Source organism: Sinocyclocheilus anshuiensis, unplaced genomic scaffold (genome assembly GCF_001515605.1).
Source record: "Sinocyclocheilus anshuiensis isolate Anshui unplaced genomic scaffold, SAMN03320099.WGS_v1.1 scaffold976, whole genome shotgun sequence".
Classification (NCBI taxonomy): domain Eukaryota; kingdom Metazoa; phylum Chordata; class Actinopteri; order Cypriniformes; family Cyprinidae; genus Sinocyclocheilus; species Sinocyclocheilus anshuiensis.
Window position 1 is genome coordinate 1233721 of NW_015552538.1, and position 20785 is coordinate 1254505.

The following is a 20785-nucleotide window of genomic DNA, read 5'->3' on the forward strand; positions in this document are numbered from 1 at the left end:
GAAAGAGTGCGTCCTGTAAGGAACCAATAAACAATATATAAGGGCTTTTCACACTTGAAATAGCTAACCCTATAAAGGTGATAATTAAACGGTGAATGAACACACCATTTGACATTTTGCCCTAAAACATAGGCTTTTTTATATAAATTATTATTTTTTTAAATAAAAAAAAGAAGATAAAGTAGAATTAAAATAGAATACAAAGTGCTAGAGTTAGAGGGTCAAATAAAGGTGGAACAAATGTGTTTTTAGTTGTTTCTTGAAGATGGCTAAGGACTACCTTGAAGGACCTATCTGAGAGGTAAGACTTAAACCACTGGAGTGAGGTTCCTGAGATGCCATTTTCCTTTGGGAAATGTAGGGTTGACAGGAGAATCTGGTGGTTCACCGTATCAAAAGCAGCAGACAGATCCAGTTTTTATATCACAAAATATAAGCACAAAATCAGCATATAAGGATGATTTCTGGAGGATCATGTGACACTGAAGACTGGTGTATCTGTGTGAATTAGAGTAAAAGATATTTTAAAATATATTAAAATAGAACACGTTTTTTTTTCTTTTCTATTGTAAAGATAGAGTCTTCTCTCAAAAACATTAAAAAACTTTCTGACCCCAAACTTTAACTTTATGTATTTTTCAGTAAAAACACTATTGAACGGCAAGGATGTACAAAATGTAATTAAAAAAAAAAAAAACTTAGAAACCCATTTTGGTTGACCACTATTCTGAATATTAGCTGAAAGGTCCACTCAAAAACTCTGCTGACTGTAGATGAAGGTTTTTTTTTTTTTAAACTAGCAGATCCACTATACAGATTACTTCCCTTGTCTTAGGCTGTAATTACTAAAGCACATGTTTAAAGCAACATCCAAGAATAAAACACACAATTAGACATTTCAATGCCTGTCAAACTGTAATGATCATTTAACTGTATTCACATGCATCGTGACCTTGGCCCTCGTCAGCAGAAGACCTTCATTTCAATATGCTAAGTGTTCAAAAGAGAATGGCTGAGCTGTGCAATTAAGACATTATTCTTCATTTCTATTGCTCTGATTTGCACTTGTTTTCAGTTTGCAACTTTACATTATTTGTGGATACTGCCTAACCATCATTCTGGAAGTGTTGATGAATGCAAAATGTTTTTTCACTCTTCCATATCTTGAGAATCTTTTAAATTAATTGAGCTAAAAAAAAATGTAATTTTCACAGGCGATGTATAATGTGCATAGTGTGGAATCAATATTACCAAGTCTTTGCTGTCAGCTGGTGGTAATTTTATTAGGACTTTGTCCAGCCTGTGATGAAATGGAGAACAGACGTCTCTAAATTTCAGTTTGCTATCAAAATGTAATGTCTTTACCATTCACAGGTAACAAAGAACTCAACCTCATGATCAGGGCATATTAACCATGAAACACTTAGCTTTGGAAACCATGAAACCCATGTGAAAATGGTGTATCATTTCAGCAGTGAGACACTTCCATGCTGATGTGAATGGGAATTAGTTATCACAGGCCTCCAGGGTATAATCACAGCACATTGTTTCAGAGTGGCTTACCCAAAGCTCCTTTTTGTTTGTCAGGAGAATGACTTCAGAGCACTGCGGAGGACAGCGTGAGGAAAGAGTCATCTGCACTCAACTACTGGCAATCAAAGCAGAACTTGCCACACAAGCAGAGATTATTTATGCTGCTTGTTTTGCTTTCAAAACAGATGATGGATGTTCTGATGCACATTATCAACATTATATACAGTATGTATCCAAAATTGTGCTATATGCTCTAAAAAATAAAGGTGCTTTATTGGCATTGATGGTTCCCTGAAGAACCTTTAACATCCTTGAAACCTTTCAGTTGCACAAAAGGTTCTATATAAACTCTTAAAAATAAAGGTTATAAGAAAGGGGGTTTTCAAAGCAATGCCATAGAAGAACCATTTTGGTTCCACAAAGACCTTGACAGACAATCTGACCAATCGTAAGCTGAATCTGCCATTTTTGTCCAACAAACAAACCAGACAGGATAGTATAGATTAATGTTGGTGGACTTGAACTTGGACATGGTGTATATTGACGTCTTTCCACGGCTGAAACAAGATACCTTCTGATGTTCATTCATGTTTATTTTGTGCTATAATAAGTAAACAGAAAGAGATGATCTGTTGATGTGCCACTTGAACTGAGACGCTACAGCGATCTGTCACGACACATTAAAGAGCCACAAACTGGCAAGTCTTTGTGAAGGATCAGTTACAAGGTATCTTTTAACTAAAAGGCTGAATTATTTTATACTTCTCTGATGTCCGGTGTTCTCATTATTTCCTGTATTATTGTTTGATGTTATCCTCTGTATTACTGTTGGATGTTATCTTCACAGTAGTTATCTTGTTATCTGGAAAGGCGCTATAAATAAAACGTATTATTATTGTTATTATTATTATTATCGTTACAATTATACTGTTTATTAAAATAAAACACATTCTGCAGTTACAACAATTATTTTTGTTTTAAAATTGTTTTAATTTTTAATTCTTGCTGAAAAGTGAAATGGCAGGTTACCTTGTGACAACCTACCCCATATACTCCCGGTTTCACAGACAAGGCTTAAGCCTAGTCCCAGACTAAAATGTAATGCTAAGCTGTTTCTGAAAAGAAACTTGCACTGACTGATCTTAAAATATAGCAGTGCCTTTGTTTTGTCTCAAGATGCACACCAGTAATGTTTTTTCTAAGGCATGTTTATAAAAATGAATGAAATGTCCTAACTGAACTATGGCCTAATCCTGGTTTAGTCTAAGCCCTGTCTGTGAAACCAGGCCATAGTGTGACAACATGCTGTGCATAGACACATATACAAAAGGTTTCTGCTAGTTCTTTTCGCTAAATACCTAAATTTAATATGGTCTTAATAAGCCTTTATTTATTTATCTATTTTTTAAGGCAGAAGTTAAGCAATAGGCCTACCTAAAAACAATATTAAGCTGCTGTAGAATGTGTTATTATTCATTAACCTTTTACTGTTTGTATGTCACGTTTTATGTAAATGTCTATTTTTCTTATTTATTTATTTTAACTTTATAGTAGGCTAGATAAATAGATACATGTGGTGTGGACAAATGTTAAAACGTCGTTGTGGGGAAGTGTTACTTTTCTCAACGCTTGCTATTTGGAGCCAATCATAACTGACTAATGGTAAGCGCTGAGATATATTTATATAGGCCTATAGCCTAAGTTTTATATATAGGCTAGCCTACTGCAATTTTTTTTTTACCATTATTTTAACAAAAACGGGATATACGCTTTCACCATATTTATTTCTATGGGGAAAGATGTACATTATTCCTGCTCATCCCGTAACGTGCCTGCACTCTGTTAACTCTTTGCACTCTTTAATCGACACAGTAATTATCTGTGTTGTGTTGCTTGGGCCGAGGCGCTCCCCCGGTTGGCGGAATTACGTACAGCCACAGGATAGAGTTGAGCCCGGCCACGTCTGCTCACACTCTGTGCTTTCGCTTCCTTCATTGGCAGGATAAGCAGCACACTGCAAGCTACTGTGATGGGCTGCTTTTGAAAAGACACAAATACACTTCAGTCTTAAATAGTGTCTATTAAACTTAGCAGATCCACAAGGACCGCCCGAACCTTGAATTTAACAGTATTGACAGAATGACGAGAAAAGGTTTGTGCTTTTACTGATCTACTTTTGTCAGTGTTGTGGATATAGTTTAGCTTGCTAACCACATAGCCAACTAGCCGTCAGGAATCTGACTAGCTCAAACAAAAGACTTGATTCCTTTTGTCCCTAAAAAAAAACTAGATTGTTTAATTAATATACTGGGCTTTCAGTTAATGATATGTAGCCAATGAAAAATTTAATCGTAGAAGCTGACCACACAATTCTTTTCAGATTTTGTGTTTGCATTATGGCTAAGTTAACCAGTTTATTTTGCCATATTGACCAAGCCCAGAAAACAATCTGATTTAAACACAAGCACATAACTGAACAACAACAAAATTAAAACTGTTATGTGTAAAGTAAACATTTTAATTTCAGCGGCCTGAGTTAAATTGGTTGTCAACTCAATTTAGGAGCATTCATTCCGGATTTGAACTCACTGAACTTAAGTTATGTTATAAATATCGTAATGATGTTTATCATAATGACAGTCTAGAGTTCAACCAATGTTATTCAGAAGTCATATAACTGTGAATGTTGCCATTATTTATGCCATTGTTTATTTTTTAATTTACGAATTTGATTTCAGTTACTGTCTGTCCTGATAATGTCATGAAGTACTGATCTTATTTTAATTAATTAGGGATTGATGAATGCTTATGAGAGGATTGAAATGGCAAAGTGTTTCATATGATACATATGTATTTATATTCACAGGTTGGGATGAGGAGCCCTTGGATCATGCTGTAATGTCACAGTAAAACAAACGTGTTTCTTCAGTATTTACCTGATACATGTGTACAATGGCATCAAGAAATGAAATTCAAGATATTTACTAAAGTTTAGGTGAGTCGGAGGATGGTTTTTCTGTAAATTTTTTTTTTGTTGTTGTTGTTGTTGTTTGTTTAGTTAAAAGTGAAATATAGTCAGGTGGATTTGTCTGTTGGTTTACCAAAATGCATCTAATGTGCCCTTGCCTTGACTATACCTTGTCAACCAGGGCAAGTTCAGACCTGCCTATCAGGCCTGTGCCAACAAGCCATTTAGTGACTACATTGGACTTAAGTGATTCTGATGTTTTTTGGCATCAAGCACAGCTATATTTAGAGTGATAGTTTCTCGTAAGCATTTTCATGGGTTTAAAACACATTTTTGTGATGATGTTCTGTCACACTGGTTTGTGATATTGCACACTTCCGGTGTCATAGGTTTCATAAAGATTATATTCTTTCATTTCCTTCCTCCACTTTGACACCTAAAAGCGTTTTGATGGATTCTGTGCCCTGAGTTGGGGTTAGCAATGATTCTCATTTGACCACAAAATGGCTTGCTGATGGCAAAGTCAAAGATTTGATATTTTCAGGTCAGGAGGAGAGGCAGAAATTGCTGCCGTTTATTTTTCTTAAATGATGCCTTTGCTCTGTGTTTCCATAAAGGTTAAGTGGTGAAAGCTTTGGGACCGTCAGCGCTTCTTGTAGTGGGGAGTAAGCTGGCCATGTCAGGGGTCCCAACCCCTCCTCCAGGGGAGATGTCCAGTGGGCCTGTGGCAGAGAGCTGGTGCTATACCCAGGTGAGATGGATTGACGGCTCAGGCAATCATGTACAGGCTTTGCTGAAGTATTTTAGAATCTATTTATACAGATCTCGGCTGAGTGATTGTTTGCATCATTGCAAAATGTAAACTGCATTATCACACAGCTCTATGCGTGTATATAAAGTTGGATATATGTTGCATACAGCTTCATCCACATAAATACAGTACACTCACATGAAGCGATTATATATGGTATAGCAAATTTTTCTATTGCATTGCAAAATGTTATCGCCCAACTCTTTATATAATGTAGGTAATGTAAGTATGTCCAACTTTATGCGTATTCACATAGGGTGATATGTACTATATAGCAAACCTTAATTGCTTGATTTCTTGTATAGTTGCAAAATGTAAACTATGTTATCGCGCAGCACTAATCTGCTAATACTATATAGGAATGAAGAGTAATATGAAGAATATTAAAATATTAAAAACATTATGATTTCTGTAAAGCTGCTTTAAAATAATTGTGAAAAGCGCTATGCTAATAAATTTGACTTGGCTTGAAATTTGACCATTCTTTCAGTCTCAATATGGTTCTCTAATATGACAAGTATAGCTTGAGCAAATGCATATGTTTTGATCTCTTGCTTGTTATGGCGCTGTGCACAGTTTGATCTAATGGAGGGTAATCAGTGTATTAAAGTAGATAGGGTGACACTTTATTGTGCAAGTGATAATGAAACTCAAGCAGTCATCATAATGTGGTCATGCTGGTTTATCAGATACGGTAAAATGATACTGAGACAAATTTCAGACGGGTAAGACTTAACCTCAGGCAAATGCAATGCAAAGTTGAACAGGAGCTATTTAGTTGCTTACAAATGAATCCGATGTTAGTAAAAAGTCATATTTTGAAGTGGAAAGCTGCCTGTTCATTTGTTCTTGTGGCATTTGGCATGTTGTTCTCTAGGATTGACTGCACATCGGTATGTTTGTTGACGTTATCAGTTTTCACTGATGGTAATCTTTGATGATCTTGTAGGTCAAGGTAGTGAAATTTTCCTACATGTGGACCATAAACAACTTCAGCTTCTGTCGAGAAGAGATGGGTGAAGTATTGAAGAGCTCTACCTTCTCCTCAGGGCCTAATGATAAGATGAAATGGTGAGGAGCCTATGTATATGTTTGTGTCTTATAATGTTGTCATTCCCATAAAACATCTTTATCTCTCGGCATCTTTGTCTATCTTCAGGTGCCTACGGGTCAATCCGAAGGGACTCGATGATGAAAGTAAAGATTATCTATCACTATATTTGCTACTAGTTAGTTGTCCAAAAAGTGAAGTCAGAGCCAAGTTCAAGTTTTCTTTACTGAACGCTAAACGGGAGGAGACAAAAGCTATGGGTGAGAACTTTGCCTTTGCCTTTAATTAGAAAAACAAATGATTGGAGTCATGTTGTTTTTAGTCCTGCATAGATTTGTAATGTCAAGTGTCTTGAACTTAAGTCATTATTGGCTGATTGCTTTTGGTTTGGTTTGGACTTACTTACCGCTTACTTCTCTACCCAATGCAGAAAGCCAAAGAGCCTATCGGTTCGTCCAAGGCAAAGACTGGGGCTTCAAAAAATTTATTAGGAGAGATTTTCTGCTTGATGAAGCAAATGGGCTGCTACCAGATGATAAACTCACGTTATTTTGTGAGGCAAGTATGCATTCACTTCATGATCTGTCCGGTACCTCAAACTCAAACCTTCCATACAGGAATGTATTGATTTGGATCAACCCCACCTGATTAATAATTTTAAAATGCAATATTTATCCTAAAGCGTTTTTAGGTGTTATGCAATAATAGATTGTTTTCTGTGAGGTCAAAAATGCATGCAATTGGTCTAACTGTCCACTGTGTCATAGCAGTTGTGAGTGTTTTAATATGAAATCAACAAAGAATTCATACAAATTCAAATATTACATTTCTAAGAACTTTACACTTGCTTTTTTAACTAAATTTTTTTAATATTTCTCTCTTTTTTATCATCTCAGACATTCTTGTTTGTCTCATTTGCAGAACAAATCTTTTGACATTTGCTTAATCCAGAGTTACTTCTGTCTTTTAGGTACACTGACATGGTCATTGGGGTGATTTATTATTGATTTTTTTCCATAGAACATGGAAATGTGGAACATGCAAAATGTGTTTTTCTCTTCTGAAGTGGATTGCAGATTGAATTTCCTGCACGTAGCACACTCTGATCCGTTTGTATGAATATGCTAGTAGCCGTTTGACAGCTTGCCCTTCTCTTCAGAACGTAGCAGGATAGAGACGTCACCTAGAGCGGCAAATGAAATGGGTTGTCAAATGAATTCACTGTAACACAATTATGAGTCTTGCTTGAAAAATAGCCGACATGCCTGTTGAGATCCGCTGCAGGGTTTAATATTTGCAGGGAAATTGGCAATATCACAAGGCAAAGTTGAAACTAAATGCAAATTGCAGATATGTTTTCCCTCATTAATTGGACAGTTTTTGTAGATGATTATTACCGGAAAAACTATTAAACAACTGCAGGATGCTTTCATCAGCTGAGTTTCTGATAGCTGCAGTTGTTTTTCATTTTGCATGAAAGTTTTTTTTTCCTCTTTCATTCACCTCCATTTTGCTCAACACTCTTGAATATTTTAGTAGCGGGCCAGATTGCTAGTACTCTAAATGAGTTTGTCAACATTGTATACAGAGAATGTATAAATAGGAGCACTTAGTCAATTAGTACTTACTTAATAAGATCTGCATTTTCACTGGCCAGTCTCCATTGCTGTTGCAGTCACATCATTGCTTTCATTTGGTTGCAGTCAGATTTGCCATAACACACTTTTACACCGTTCAGAGAAGTAAATGAATCCTGCATATAGGACTGCACTGCATCATAATGGGGAAAAAAGTGGCATCACACAGATAGATAGCTAGATAGATAGATAGATAGATAGATAGATAGATAGATAGATAGGTAGGTAGGTAGGTAGGTAGGTAGGTACATAGATGGATAGACAGACAGACAGACACCGGTAAAGCATACTGTATATTTATTTAATGAATCAAACTAAGCCATATTGCAATATTGATTTGCAGCCCTAACTGCAAGGTAACATGCGTAATATATGCATTAAAAAACATGCTATAATACATAACAGAACAGTATGATGACTTTTCAGTGAATCACATTGCATAGCCAGACCAAGTGGTTTAATTGGAATTGTAATGTGTGTTAATTAGGTAAGTGTTGTCCAGGACTCTGTGAACATCTCCGGACAGTCCAACATGAACATGTTGAAGGTTCCGGAGTGCCAGCTGTCCGATGACCTGGGTAACTTGTGGGAATGCTCACGCTTCACGGACTGCTCTCTATATGTGGGAGGGCAGGAGTTCAAAGCCCACAAATCCATCCTGGCAGGTGAGTCTAATCCAGACCTCCAGCCCTGCTGACGACATCAGCTCCATATCCTCCTCTCATCCCAGTGACGCTAGCTCAGCACCCACCCTTCTGAGGGGTTGTGTTTGTGTGTGGGGAGACAGTTTGTGTGACCTTGGTGGTAGTGTTTTTTTTCTTTTGCTTTCTGAGGTCGTAATTCTTCAATATGACAGATCTAGATTCATCACTGAAAATCCACAGTGTGATCCACTGCTAATGTCCTCAAAGGACGACTGGGTTCATGAATGTGACTTCTGCCTTTTTGTTTCTTTTTTGCTTGTGTAGATTGACTTACAGTTCAGAAATAATCTAATGAAAACTGGACACTTGCGTTTATTTTTTACTGTGACCACATATCAAGAGACGCTCATATAATGTGACTGACATATTTATTGCTTTCTTGACAGCGAGATCACCGGTCTTTAATGCCATGTTTGAACATGAAATGGAGGAAAGTAAAAAGGTATGCATTGGATGCTCTTTTTATATTGCAATATTGGTTTAGATACGTTTGTCGTTATTCAGCGTACAAGTTCATAAGCTGCTTTGTTTTCTTGCAGAACCGAGTTGACATCAGTGATGTTGAACCGGAGGTTTTCAAAGAAATGATGGGCTTCATATACACAGGAAAAGCACCAAATTTAGAGAAAATGGCTGATAGTTTATTAGCCGCAGCGGATAAAGTAAGTCTGAAGTTTTATTACATCTTGAAATAACGTTAAATACATTGACTTGAATTTTAAGCATCCGTTGATGTGTTTTTTTTTTTTTTGATAAGAGAAATGTTTGCCATCTGGGGATACACTACCATTCAAAGGTTTGAGGAATAATAAAAAAAGTATTACTTTTATTCAGCAATGATGAATTAAATTGATCAAAAGTGACACAGTACATATTTGTTTCCAAACATTATAAACAAATAAATGCCAAACTTTCTATTCATCAAAGAATCCTAAAAAAAAACAAATCCCGGTTTTCACAGAAATAGCACAGCTGTTTTCATCACTGATAATAAGAAATGTTTCTTAATCACCAAATCAGCATATTAGAATGATTTCTGAAGGATCATGTGACACTGAAGACTGGAGTAATGATGGCTGAAAACCATTACCATTACAGAAATAAATTACTGTTTAAAATATATTGGAATAAAAACCGTTATTTTAAGTTGTAATATTGGACAATGTTGCTAATTTTATTGTATTTTTAATCAAATAAATGCAGACTTGGTGAGCATAAGATAATTCTTTCAAATACATTTTAACAAATCTTGCTGACCCCAAACTTTTGAAGGTAGTGTATATGTATTTTTTTTTAAGCCAAAGTGGTAATTATGTGATTTACATTTTTTGTAAACCCAAAAGTGGAATTGTCATAATTTTCTCATTCTTATGTTGTTTTAAACCTGTATTGATTTTTTTTTCTTCTTCGTGTGGAAAGACATTTTGTACTGGTCACTGAAGCCAAGTGATTCACTAAAGAATAATTTAGATGTCCCTACTGCTTTCGTGAATGCACCAGGGTGAGCTAGATTTTCATTGAATAAAGACTTTTGAAAGATTTTGCTCTGTTTCTCTCAGAATATAGTCATATGGACTATTTCAGTAATGCTTTTATGGTGCATTTTCCTTTTTGAAGATTAAAGCCTTCAGAAAATTGACCAGTAAATGATTACTAATGTATTATTTTGTGTTGTATGGAGGAAAGAAAGCCATACAGGTTTGGAACAACATGAAGGTGAACAAATGCTGACAGAATTGTCATTTTTGGGTGAGCGAAAGCTTTAAATGGCATCACAAACCTTTGAATGTTGTATTGTATAAGTCATGCGTGTCGTTTTCTCAGTACGCTCTGGAGCGCTTAAAGGTCATGTGTGAGGAAGCCCTTTGCAACAGCCTCTCGGTGGAGAACGTGGCAGACACCCTCATCCTGGCCGACTTGCACAGCGCAGAGCAGCTCAAAGCACAGGCCATAGATTTTATCAACAGGCAAGCTCCGCCAAAGAAACTCTGCTTGATAAATTCCTGCTGCCATGGCTGTTTACCAGCCTGAGAATGAGAGTATTTTTCTTCTATCTTATCCATAGGTGCAGTGTCCTCCGACAGCTGGGCTGTAAAGATGGGAAAAACTGGAATAGCAAGTATGTAATTAGCTGATATGTGTGACACAAGATTAATACTGAGCTCTTATCTACTCTCTTAGATGCATTAGAATTCATTGTTTTAGGTTCTGGGCAGCCTGAGCTGCTTGGCTGGTACCCACATCTCCTGATACCGGTTATTAATAGACTGACTGTCTGAAACGTCAAGGAAGAGAACATTTCTGCATTATAAACATATCACAAAGTCACTATTATAGATCCCTGGCGCCCTGCCGATCATACTCTTCAGAACGGCAGTAACTCCTGCATTAGTGCATGCTTATTTGGAGGAAAATGGTCTTTTGTATAAATAGACATAGTTGCTTGAATCTCCCATATGCACCATTGAATCGAGCCTCTCTTACCTTATTTTTTTACTCCATTAGACTGGATTAATCCACATTGCTGTTATCGATTTTTAATGTGTCTTGTGTTAATACTAAAACGTCTTCACCCTCTCCTGACAGTCACGCCACGGACATAATGGAGACCGCGGGCTGGAAGTCAATGATCCAGTCTCATCCTCACTTAGTGGCGGAGGCTTTCCGCGCGCTCGCGTCAGCACAGTGCCCCCACTTTGGTCTGCCCAGGAAGCACCTAAAACAGTCGTGATGACGTTCCCGCTGCTCTCTTGAGCCTGTCCTGGGGCAAAAGCCAGAAAACTGCGGAGTTTAGACTCTATCCCATTGTCATCCGAACCGACAGCACGTGACTGGGACAGGCTGGCTTCTAAATGGCAGCGAAAGCTGTTCACACCCTTCCTGAGCGATGGGTTTGGCATCTGAGCTTTATTTTGCGAATCTTTCTGTCACTTCAAACAGCCTTAAACTATGACTCTTGTGTGGAGTATTTGAATTCTCTCAGTTCTACTCTGTGCCTGCCTTGTCCCATGAGACCAGGCCTCTTCCCTGTTGCACTAGTTCCCAAAGTCTCGCTGTTTTATATGGTGCTTCCTAGGAATGCGTCAGGAGTTCGATCCATGGGAAATAGTATATATTCCTAATGTTCCTTTAAATATTAATTTAAATATTTACAACTAAATATTCCTTTAGTTGTGCGACTAGACATTAAATAAATGTTAACACAATGAGTGCAAGGTCATTTCTTTCAACTTTTTGAAAAGATAGCTATGCCCCATATTGATGGCACGATTTCTATGTATAGACATGGTTTAACCAAATTATTGTGTGTCCTGCCCCTTGACCTGTGAAAACATTCAAAGTGTCATGTATTCACAATTTTACAAACGACTACATTTTTAGACACAGTAGTGTTGCTTCCCTTGAATTGGTCTGCCATATACAGACAAGTAGTTTGAAGTTGTCTGGCCCATAATGCATTTGTGTAACCTGATTGGACTAGACCAGTGTTTCTCAACCTTTTTGTAGTCGCGGCACCCTTTGGAAATTTTAACAAACTTGTGGCACCCTACAACATTAATTTTGTCACAATATTTTAATTTCTAACTTCGATATGATAATTTGAAAAGTATAGATATTCGGTACAACAGGGAAGAACTGCAGAATATAATGTCATACAGATATTTTTAATATTAAAAAATTTTGTCCATCAATGGTGGCAATCAGTAGGCTAATTTCTATTGAAGAGACCAATTTATATGACAGATTTTAATGTAGGCTTTTATACATATGTAAACATTATTTAATTACCATTATAACTAGCTATCTCACAAATGTTTGCTCACTCAGTGTTTTTTTAATTTTACAGTGGGGTAATTTTGTAGCAGTAGCACGAGATAGCTTGATTTCAAACTTTGAACTGAATAAAAAATGACAAGTAAGCAGTCAGTAATAAAATAAGAACAAATAAAGAAAATAATGATAGCACAAATAAAAAATAACGACAGGCCTTCGAATTAAATAAATTGCTTTTTAGTTTTTCAGGTAGGTCTAACAGTAGGGTTAAGATATTTATCCATTATATATCCAGATATTATCCAAATAATGTTTAGTCCTAGAAAGCTATTATTATCAGAACACGTGAGCATAACATAACGGTTAGCAGATCAATGAATGAGAGGGCAGCGTTACCAGAGTTGCCCATATACCACACCATGTTACAACACAGTAGGGCTATTGCAAACAGAAACAATACTGTACTACATCGATGTTTCCTGTCGGCTCAGTTTTTGAGTGGACTTTGCTGTTCCGATGAGCATGAACGGTATACGAGTGGAGCGACTGAGTGGAGCACACACGCACAGAGTGGGATAATACGCAGAGCGCCACACCACGTGAAAGTGAATCCTGAGCGGTGAACTAATTTTCGGCAGCCGGAATTTCAGTGCATCTCTAATTATTGGCGACATTAGAAATGGATATTATATAATAGCTGCTTTTTTGAACATTTTAGCAATTTAAAAATATTAAAAAAGGATTTTTTACACTGCACCCCTGCTCTCCACAGACGGCACCCCAGGGTGCCGCGGCACCCCGGTTGGGAAACACTGGACTAGACAATCCATCTTCAAACACATTGTCCTCTGTGATCAGGAAATGTTTGGATGCTGAGCATCAGAGTGTGGCATTACTGTGCATGTCATATGGATGGATTGATGAATGTGTGATTGGGAGGTACAGATAGATTGATTGTCCTCGGTCTATCAGAGTTTTGTTGTTTTGAGCTGTGGTGTTACAGTCGAACTGACAGTGATTTGGAAGAGGACTCTACATTGTGTCATGCTATACTGACTTTAAAAAAATATTGTCTGCGAGAATGCCTGCATTAACTCATTAAAAAGTTTTTCAGCATTCAGTGGTGTTTTATGTATGGTTTATATAATATAATTCCATTCAGAAGTTTGGGGTCTGAATATTATTTTTTTTTTTTTTAGGGAGTCTGTTTTGCTCACGAAGACTGAATTTTATTTGCTCAAAAATACAATAAAAGCAGTAAAATCATTGATTAAAAAATATTTTAATATATTTTGAAATGTAATTATTTCCTGTAATGATAAAGCTTAAATTTCAGCATCCAGTCTTCAGTGTCACATGATCCATCAGAAATCAATAATCGAGAAACATTTCATATTATTAATGTTAAATGAAGTTGCTTTTTCAGGATTATTTGAAAAGAAAGATCAAAAATACAGAATTTGAAATCTTTTGTAGCATTGTCTTTACTATCATTTTTGATCAGTTTAATGCATCCTTGCTAATTAAAAGTATTAATTTCTTTTTATTTTTAAATCTTACTTAAATTTTGAATGGTATATATATTACATTTACATTACATATAATTTTTACTGAAGTAGTCTCTAAATTGGCAGTTTCCCACTAATTAACAGTCATCTGTACTGATTTTTTCCCTCTCTTTTTTGGCACATGTATAAATATCTTGTTATACTACTATTATATATGGCTTATTATATAAATAATATATTTTTTTTCAGTAAGGGCAGTGTTTTACTTCATGATCTCATCCTGAGGAGTTTGTTATAGTTATGTTTAGCAGGAAGTGAAATGTCACCTGCAAAATGACTAATGTATTGACATTTTGCTTTGGTTATTTGTGTTTAACACATTTCAAGAAGGTGAAAAGAGGTGATGAAATGGGCAAAAAGAACAATATAAGAACAACCGGCCATCAAACTCAACTGCAAATTGCATTTTGCTAAACATAATAGTAATTTTGTGATTAATTAAACATCGCGGTGTTATTTTAAACACTAAACTTAGCATTAGCACAATTGTTCCTGGCACTGCAACTGCAATGTAAGTTGTGGTACCGCGGCCATTGTGATCTCTGCAGCAGTTGCAACGTATTGCTCTCGCACCCTCCATGATGGGAAATCAGGGCTAATTAAAGCGAACAGCATGCAGTCCGTAATCCAAGCTATCAAACACACATCTTTTTCCCGTGCCAACATGCCGCTTCATGCCGACCGTTTTCTGCAGCTCCTAGGGAACTCTGTGATAACATCTCACTATTAGAAAACCTCTCTCCCACTCCTGTCTATCTGGAAGACAATTTTTAAGTGCACCACTGAGCTAATGAGACATTGCGAATTCATACAGTTGTTCTTTTTTCCATCATAGGGCAATTCAGTTTTGTCTTTTGTTCTTTTCTTTTGTTCTGTGTGAATCGGATGGTGGGAGGCCGTCTATGTTGAAAGCCAAAAACATGACAATCCATTCGGAAAGAAACAAAAGGTTCACATTTGAGGAAGAGTCCATCGTTTTCATATGCACATAAACTAATGTAACACGGGTCTGTACATCAGAAAGCTTTTTATTGAATATGATCATGTATTAGAGCTTGATGAAATGCAACACATATCACAGGATGTAATGTTTTTATCCAGAGGTAATGTGATTTTGCAGGATATTTTACTGACTGAAGAATCAGTGTTTTATGCGGTCATAAAAATGACGGCAGATATGCAGATGTTTCACTACAAATCTCACATATACTGTCTGGATATGCTTCATGTTTAAATCTGTGACAGTCATACTGAATAAAAGCAATAAATTGACCCTCTATGGCAGCATAATTTTTCCTTCACTGAAAAAATTAACTATGACAGTGTTTGAAATAAAAGGACATTTTAAAAAGAAACCAACAATATAGTCTTTTTAAGCCACGTGACATTTGATATTCTCACCCACAGGGAGGCACATCAAAGTCCTCTATAAATTGCTTTATTGAAATAGAACAAACTTGTTTTTAGGGAAATATTTAAGTATAAATAATAAAGGTGTGCAACGATTTATAAAAGAAACATGAGTTTAATAATCAAAGAAAAAATTATCCACACTGTAAAGATTTTTTTTTACTTAAAAATAATTTATTTCTATGTGTTACTTGCAATGTCTTTGTGAAATTTACTAATAATTTTTGAGCAAAAATTGTTTCATAGCAAATCAGCGCGAATGCATACCATAGAGGGTTAAAAAAAAAAAGCTGGAAGCTCAGGTATTTTCCTTGAGCATTTTTTTGTGTGTGTTTTACAGATATTGAAGACAAACATAAAGCATACAATTTGCTAAAAAAATACAACTGTGACGAGCTAGATGGTTCAACTCTACATCTACTTGATATAACTGTCAAACACCAAAAGTAGGAAAATTGATCAATGCTGGATTGATAGATTAAAGAAACAAATTCATCCTTTAAAGGCAAAATACACACGGTTTTATAGTCACATTTATACGCTATTCACAAAATTGCACGCAGGATTTTAAACTAAATACCAATTATAAACAGCTATCTTTGTATCGACATGTTCTTGATGTGAATGTTCATGTGGCAAGACAATTAGAGTATCAGTTCAATTAATTATCCATCTGATTCTTCAATTTGAGCAGAACTGCGATCTAGATCAGTCACCCTTGATATGGGAAAATAATCTGTTTGGTACACGCACAAATGGAACCTGAGAATTCCAGTTCTGGTTATCAGACTATGGCATTTCAACTGGTTCAATGTGACACACTGACATTTAGACTATAATGTGCAAACAAAAATGATTCCTTCAAATGATCTCCATATACTGTTTTAAATTATGAAAGACTCAATACAAGGTAGGCTCGCAAATTGTATTAATTTACCCTCATGTGCGTTTGCATAAATGTCTGTATTTACTCCTGACACTTTTTCACTTTGACACAAAAGAGTTTGATTCCAGTCCAAAGTCACTGGCTTGAATAGAGGTTTGCTACATGACTGACATGCTAAATTTCAGTTTTTGGCTCCGGGCCCCTCTGTCATGGTTTGTAAGTGAAATTTCCCACTATAATTAATGTTAATTAGAGCCTGCAAATGTGGATCTCTGTGGCGAGACCATGACAAAGGGTTGTTAACCGGCTGCCAGATTCACTAAATCCACCTGTCCAATGAATTGTGCTCTCGTGAGACATGGCAAATTACTCTTTGAAATTATACACAAATCTCAATTCACACATAGATCTTTTGTGAAATGCGAAACAACTAAGAGTAATTTGTAAGTGATGTCTTTGCTGAATGATTTAACCCGTTCGCACTTATCTTGACAACTGCATAAATGCTTCAAACAATTTAGTGCTGAACAAGAGGCCACATTGCTCAATAAAACACGCACACACTAACACACACACACAAACCTCACAATAAAAAGGTGTTTCACGTATAATCTATCCTCTGTAGGTCTGTGATTTATTAGTTTGACAAGTAGCGAAAGATGGTCTGTTTTCGGAAAACAATTCCCAATGGAACTCGAACCGTGGGATGGATGAGAGACGTTTAAAGCTAAAAACAAAAGCGCCGATCAGTTATTTTGCCATCAAACGTCGTGACTGCGTATCACAATAGGCGATGCCAGTAGTGTAGCCTAATGCGAAACATCTGGATTTATTTTAATTGCTTCTAAATCAGATGAAACACACAGTGAAAATGAGGTTGACCGTTCTCACTGTCTAGGATGGGCTGGATCTTAACCCGTGGATGCGTACGGCGTGTCACTGTGATAGTTGTAATCGGGGCAGATTTTCTGCACCAGTTTATAGTCAGTGCTGTAGAAGGCGATGTAGATGCATATGACTTTGAAGGGCTTCGAGCAGAGCCAGGACACATGGCTCTGGGTGGATTCTTGGTAACACGTGTTGGATGGGTCATAGCTGCAGTGTGAAGTCTTTTTGCTGCGGTCTGTTTTCTGGTACTCGATACGACAGTTGAAAGATTTCGAGTCTTTCGTCTCCAGGGTGGACTGCTGGGCGATCTCAAACTCCACCACCTTGGAAGGCGGCACCAGGCTTACGGAGACGTTCCCCAGGCCCGTGGAGTTGTGGCGGAAATAAACGCTGAACGTGCCGTTGCCGTGGTCCACTATCTTGCCTGTAATGAGGAGATTGAGTTTCACAGTTTTGATGTTGGAGTTGAAGTCACCCCAGCCGAACATTTTTTTAAACTTGCCCGTTTTCACGATGGGTCTGCGTTTAGTCCTGCTCCGCGCCTCTCTGACATCTGTCTGGTTAGATAACCAGTCCCAAGAGTCCTCGATGTTTTCCAAATATGTAATCTCCCTCCTGTTGCTCTTGAACCCAGGGGATCCCCGGGCGAAAAGGCGCAGGGGGTTAAGAATGCGGGGGCTGGCGCTTTTGGGGGAGGGGTGGTCCTCGTTTTCAGCCTCCCCCCAGTCCACAAGCCCCACCTCTGGAATATGGACTCTTCTGCATGTGACCTTCCAACAACACTGCGAAAAGCACAAACGCACAAACATGAGAATCCACAATACTATATGCAACATTATGTACAACATCTATAGCCTATACATATCTTTATTATACAATTGTAAAGTGCAACAGTGTATGCGCACTTTCCTTGGCCTTGGTTCCAGAATTATTTTGCCCATAAATTTTTCCCATTGAGATTTTTAAAAAATTATATTTTAAGAAGATTATAAGCCATGACCCAAATCAACCAGCTATGAGGTGGATGTTTATTGCAAAATATGTGTATTAGGCATAAAAATATTGATACTGACTCTATCATTCGCTTGTTTCATGGGAGTGGGTAGGCACTAAACAGTTCTGCCATTATTTACTTGTCATAATTCCCTAATTAGTAGAAATGTATTTATAGAATTCCACTTCTAAACACAATTATATAATGCAGACTGATGGCTTCAACAAATGCATATGCCATCAATTAACAACATTGTAGCTCACAGTAGGTCTGTCTTTAAAGGCTTATAAGTTACGTACACGTCTTTATGAATTAATCAACTTATTTGTTCAAAACGCAGATTCCTTCAGGAACAATGTCTGACTGAATCTGGAAAAGCTATTTCTATTTTACAATTTATGTCTTTATGAGTGAGTCAATGAAGCATTCATTCAACCGATTCATTCAAAACACTGATTCATTCAGGAATAAATCAAGTGGCTGTCTATAAGAGTGAGTCACTGAATCATTCATGACTCGTTCAGAAACACTGATTCACCACTGCTGTGTTGCTCAGAGATGAAGTAGTGGATTTTGCTTCCACAGTTATTCTCTCTGGTGGAGGTAAAAAATAGACATCACAGCTGTCAATATTGTCTAAAATGTAAGCTACTCAATATTACCTTCATGATTTTCTTTATAGCTGTTTTATAAAAGCAATGTCACAGCCATGCCGCTGGAATATTAGCACAGCTGTTATCGTTGCCTAAATCATAGCTTTAATCTAGGTTGCATTAAATAGGAATGATGTTAATCTTAAATCTTTTCATTTGTAAACAATAATGAATAAACCATGAATAGTTCTACGTAATGACTGTCTTGGTTATATATTTGTACCTTTAATGTTTAAAAAACATCCAAATGATCTGCAAAGGTTAAACATGAAATTATTTCTGCATTACACTGCAGTGCTGATCCTATGTGCCAAATAACCTTTTTGCTCCAGGATTGAGTTCTGGTCCACTTAAGATAAAGTCTTAATAATTTGTAGAAATAAGCCAAACTAGTTTGGCTGGTAATTAGCGCAGGCTGCCATCCTGAGGCACGGCTGAGAGGATCATTTGCTGAAGCAGATGTGAAAGTAGGGCTGTTTGAAATCGCACAGACGAGCAACCCTGTATTTTCTCTATAATTACTAATTTTGCTGTAAGCTTAACAGCAGCATATGAAAACTCAGTCAGCAAAGGACTACATTCATGAAGACATTTCCATCTAAATTGGTCCAGAGCGTATCAGTGTTTCAGAGGCTGTGCATTATCGAATATGGTTAAATATCGTACGTAAACAAAATAACATTTCTGATTGTCTGTGTAAACTTTAAAATGGGTGTAAAATGTTGTTGTCAAATAGCGCAACAGCTTGAGAACATCATGCACAACATTATAAATGATGCAAACAGCCAGTAATAGCCCAGTAATTTGAAAGTTCCCTGTATAATGTGAAATCAATGTGTCTCCCATGGATTGGGAGGTCTGTTCATCTATCATTCTTCACAAAACTTAATTAAGACTATACCTCCACGTACAAACAGAGAGAGAAAGAATGCAGTGTACATTTCCGTAATGAATTTATGGGCTGCAGGTGAAACTTTCCAGCATCGTCCGAAAGTCCACTGAACAAAGATTGAAGATAACCCTCAATGGAAATGAGAAAAAAGAAATAGAGATTTTTGTCTTTGATGAAACATTTATTCACTTTTGAGTCCCCCTGGTCTTGTACGATGTTCACTAAACTAGAGCGCTCATATCTCTGTTCTCGCTCTTGGTTGTGAGTCTCTTCATTTTTCATTTCGCAGGCCTCAATGACTTGACAAGGGAAGATGAATACCATTCACATTTAGAGAAATAGTGGTGAGAGACAACTTCAGGTGAAGCAGGAAGGAGATGATAATGCTAATGTGGAAGCAGTTAAAGGATGATGAACAACTGGGGAAATTGCTGTGACAAGTAGAGGGATCACAGGCAAAATAAAACGCTTTACTGCCTTGAGAGGAAAACTTAAAAGGTTGTGCTGACAATCGGTCCCAATCCTTTCCCTCTCTACCTCACTCATACTCTCGCTCTCTTTCCTACATGTAGGGTGGCAGTAATTCTACACGTATTTTGGTAATATGTTTGATGTCTAACTCAAGGGAAGGACTCAAGCTGTGACTTTGTTTAGAGGTAAGACATACAAGGTTTGCTGAGGGGAAATCTAAGGACGTTAATTAAGACTTTAACTAAACTTCAGTACTGTCCTGCAGGCTAGAGTCAGAGTAATAGAATTATATTTTCCTTTCATTTTCTGCTTACACAAACAACAGTTGTATAATTCCTCTCAGGTTCACACAAGTGTTCTATCAGAATTACCACAGTTTATCATATTAACTATGATCAGGTAACGTTTGACAACCTCTCCAGATACTCTGGCATAATTTGTAACAGTATATATACAATATTTGTAATGGTTTCAAATTTCAAACCTAACCCTTTTTTTTAATCAATATATATATATATATATATATATATATATATATATATATA

General features: G+C 36.8%; 2 protein-coding genes across 3 annotated transcripts in view; one reads left to right on the plus strand and one right to left on the minus strand.

Moving 5' to 3' along the window:
* The first annotated feature begins 3543 nt into the window (after nt 1–3543).
* On the plus strand, nt 3544–12246 carry LOC107663914 (speckle-type POZ protein-like A). Its single transcript, XM_016454315.1, has 12 exons — nt 3544–3685; nt 4400–4528; nt 5118–5252; nt 6262–6383; nt 6472–6623; nt 6794–6921; nt 8488–8665; nt 9091–9146; nt 9244–9366; nt 10529–10671; nt 10770–10823; nt 11291–12246. The coding sequence occupies exons 3-12, from the start codon at nt 5178–5180 to the stop codon at nt 11433–11435; spliced, it is 1176 nt and encodes a 391-aa protein (XP_016309801.1). The 5' UTR covers nt 3544–3685; nt 4400–4528; nt 5118–5177; the 3' UTR covers nt 11436–12246.
* Nucleotides 12247–15827: 3581 nt separating this feature from the next.
* The window catches only part of LOC107663841 (neurexophilin-2-like), a 14681-nt gene continuing 9723 nt past the window's right edge, over nt 15828–20785 (minus strand). Inside the window, exons 3-4 of one of the 2 annotated variants that reach the window (XM_016454192.1) lie at nt 17733–18012; nt 15828–17654 (exon numbers count right to left, since the gene is read on the minus strand). In XM_016454192.1, coding sequence (XP_016309678.1) covers nt 17254–17654; nt 17733–18012 — 681 coding nt within the window. In that variant the 3' untranslated portion in view covers nt 15828–17253. Of the gene's footprint in view, nt 18013–20785 lie in introns of both variants that reach the window. The other variant, XM_016454191.1, reaches the window with a different exon arrangement.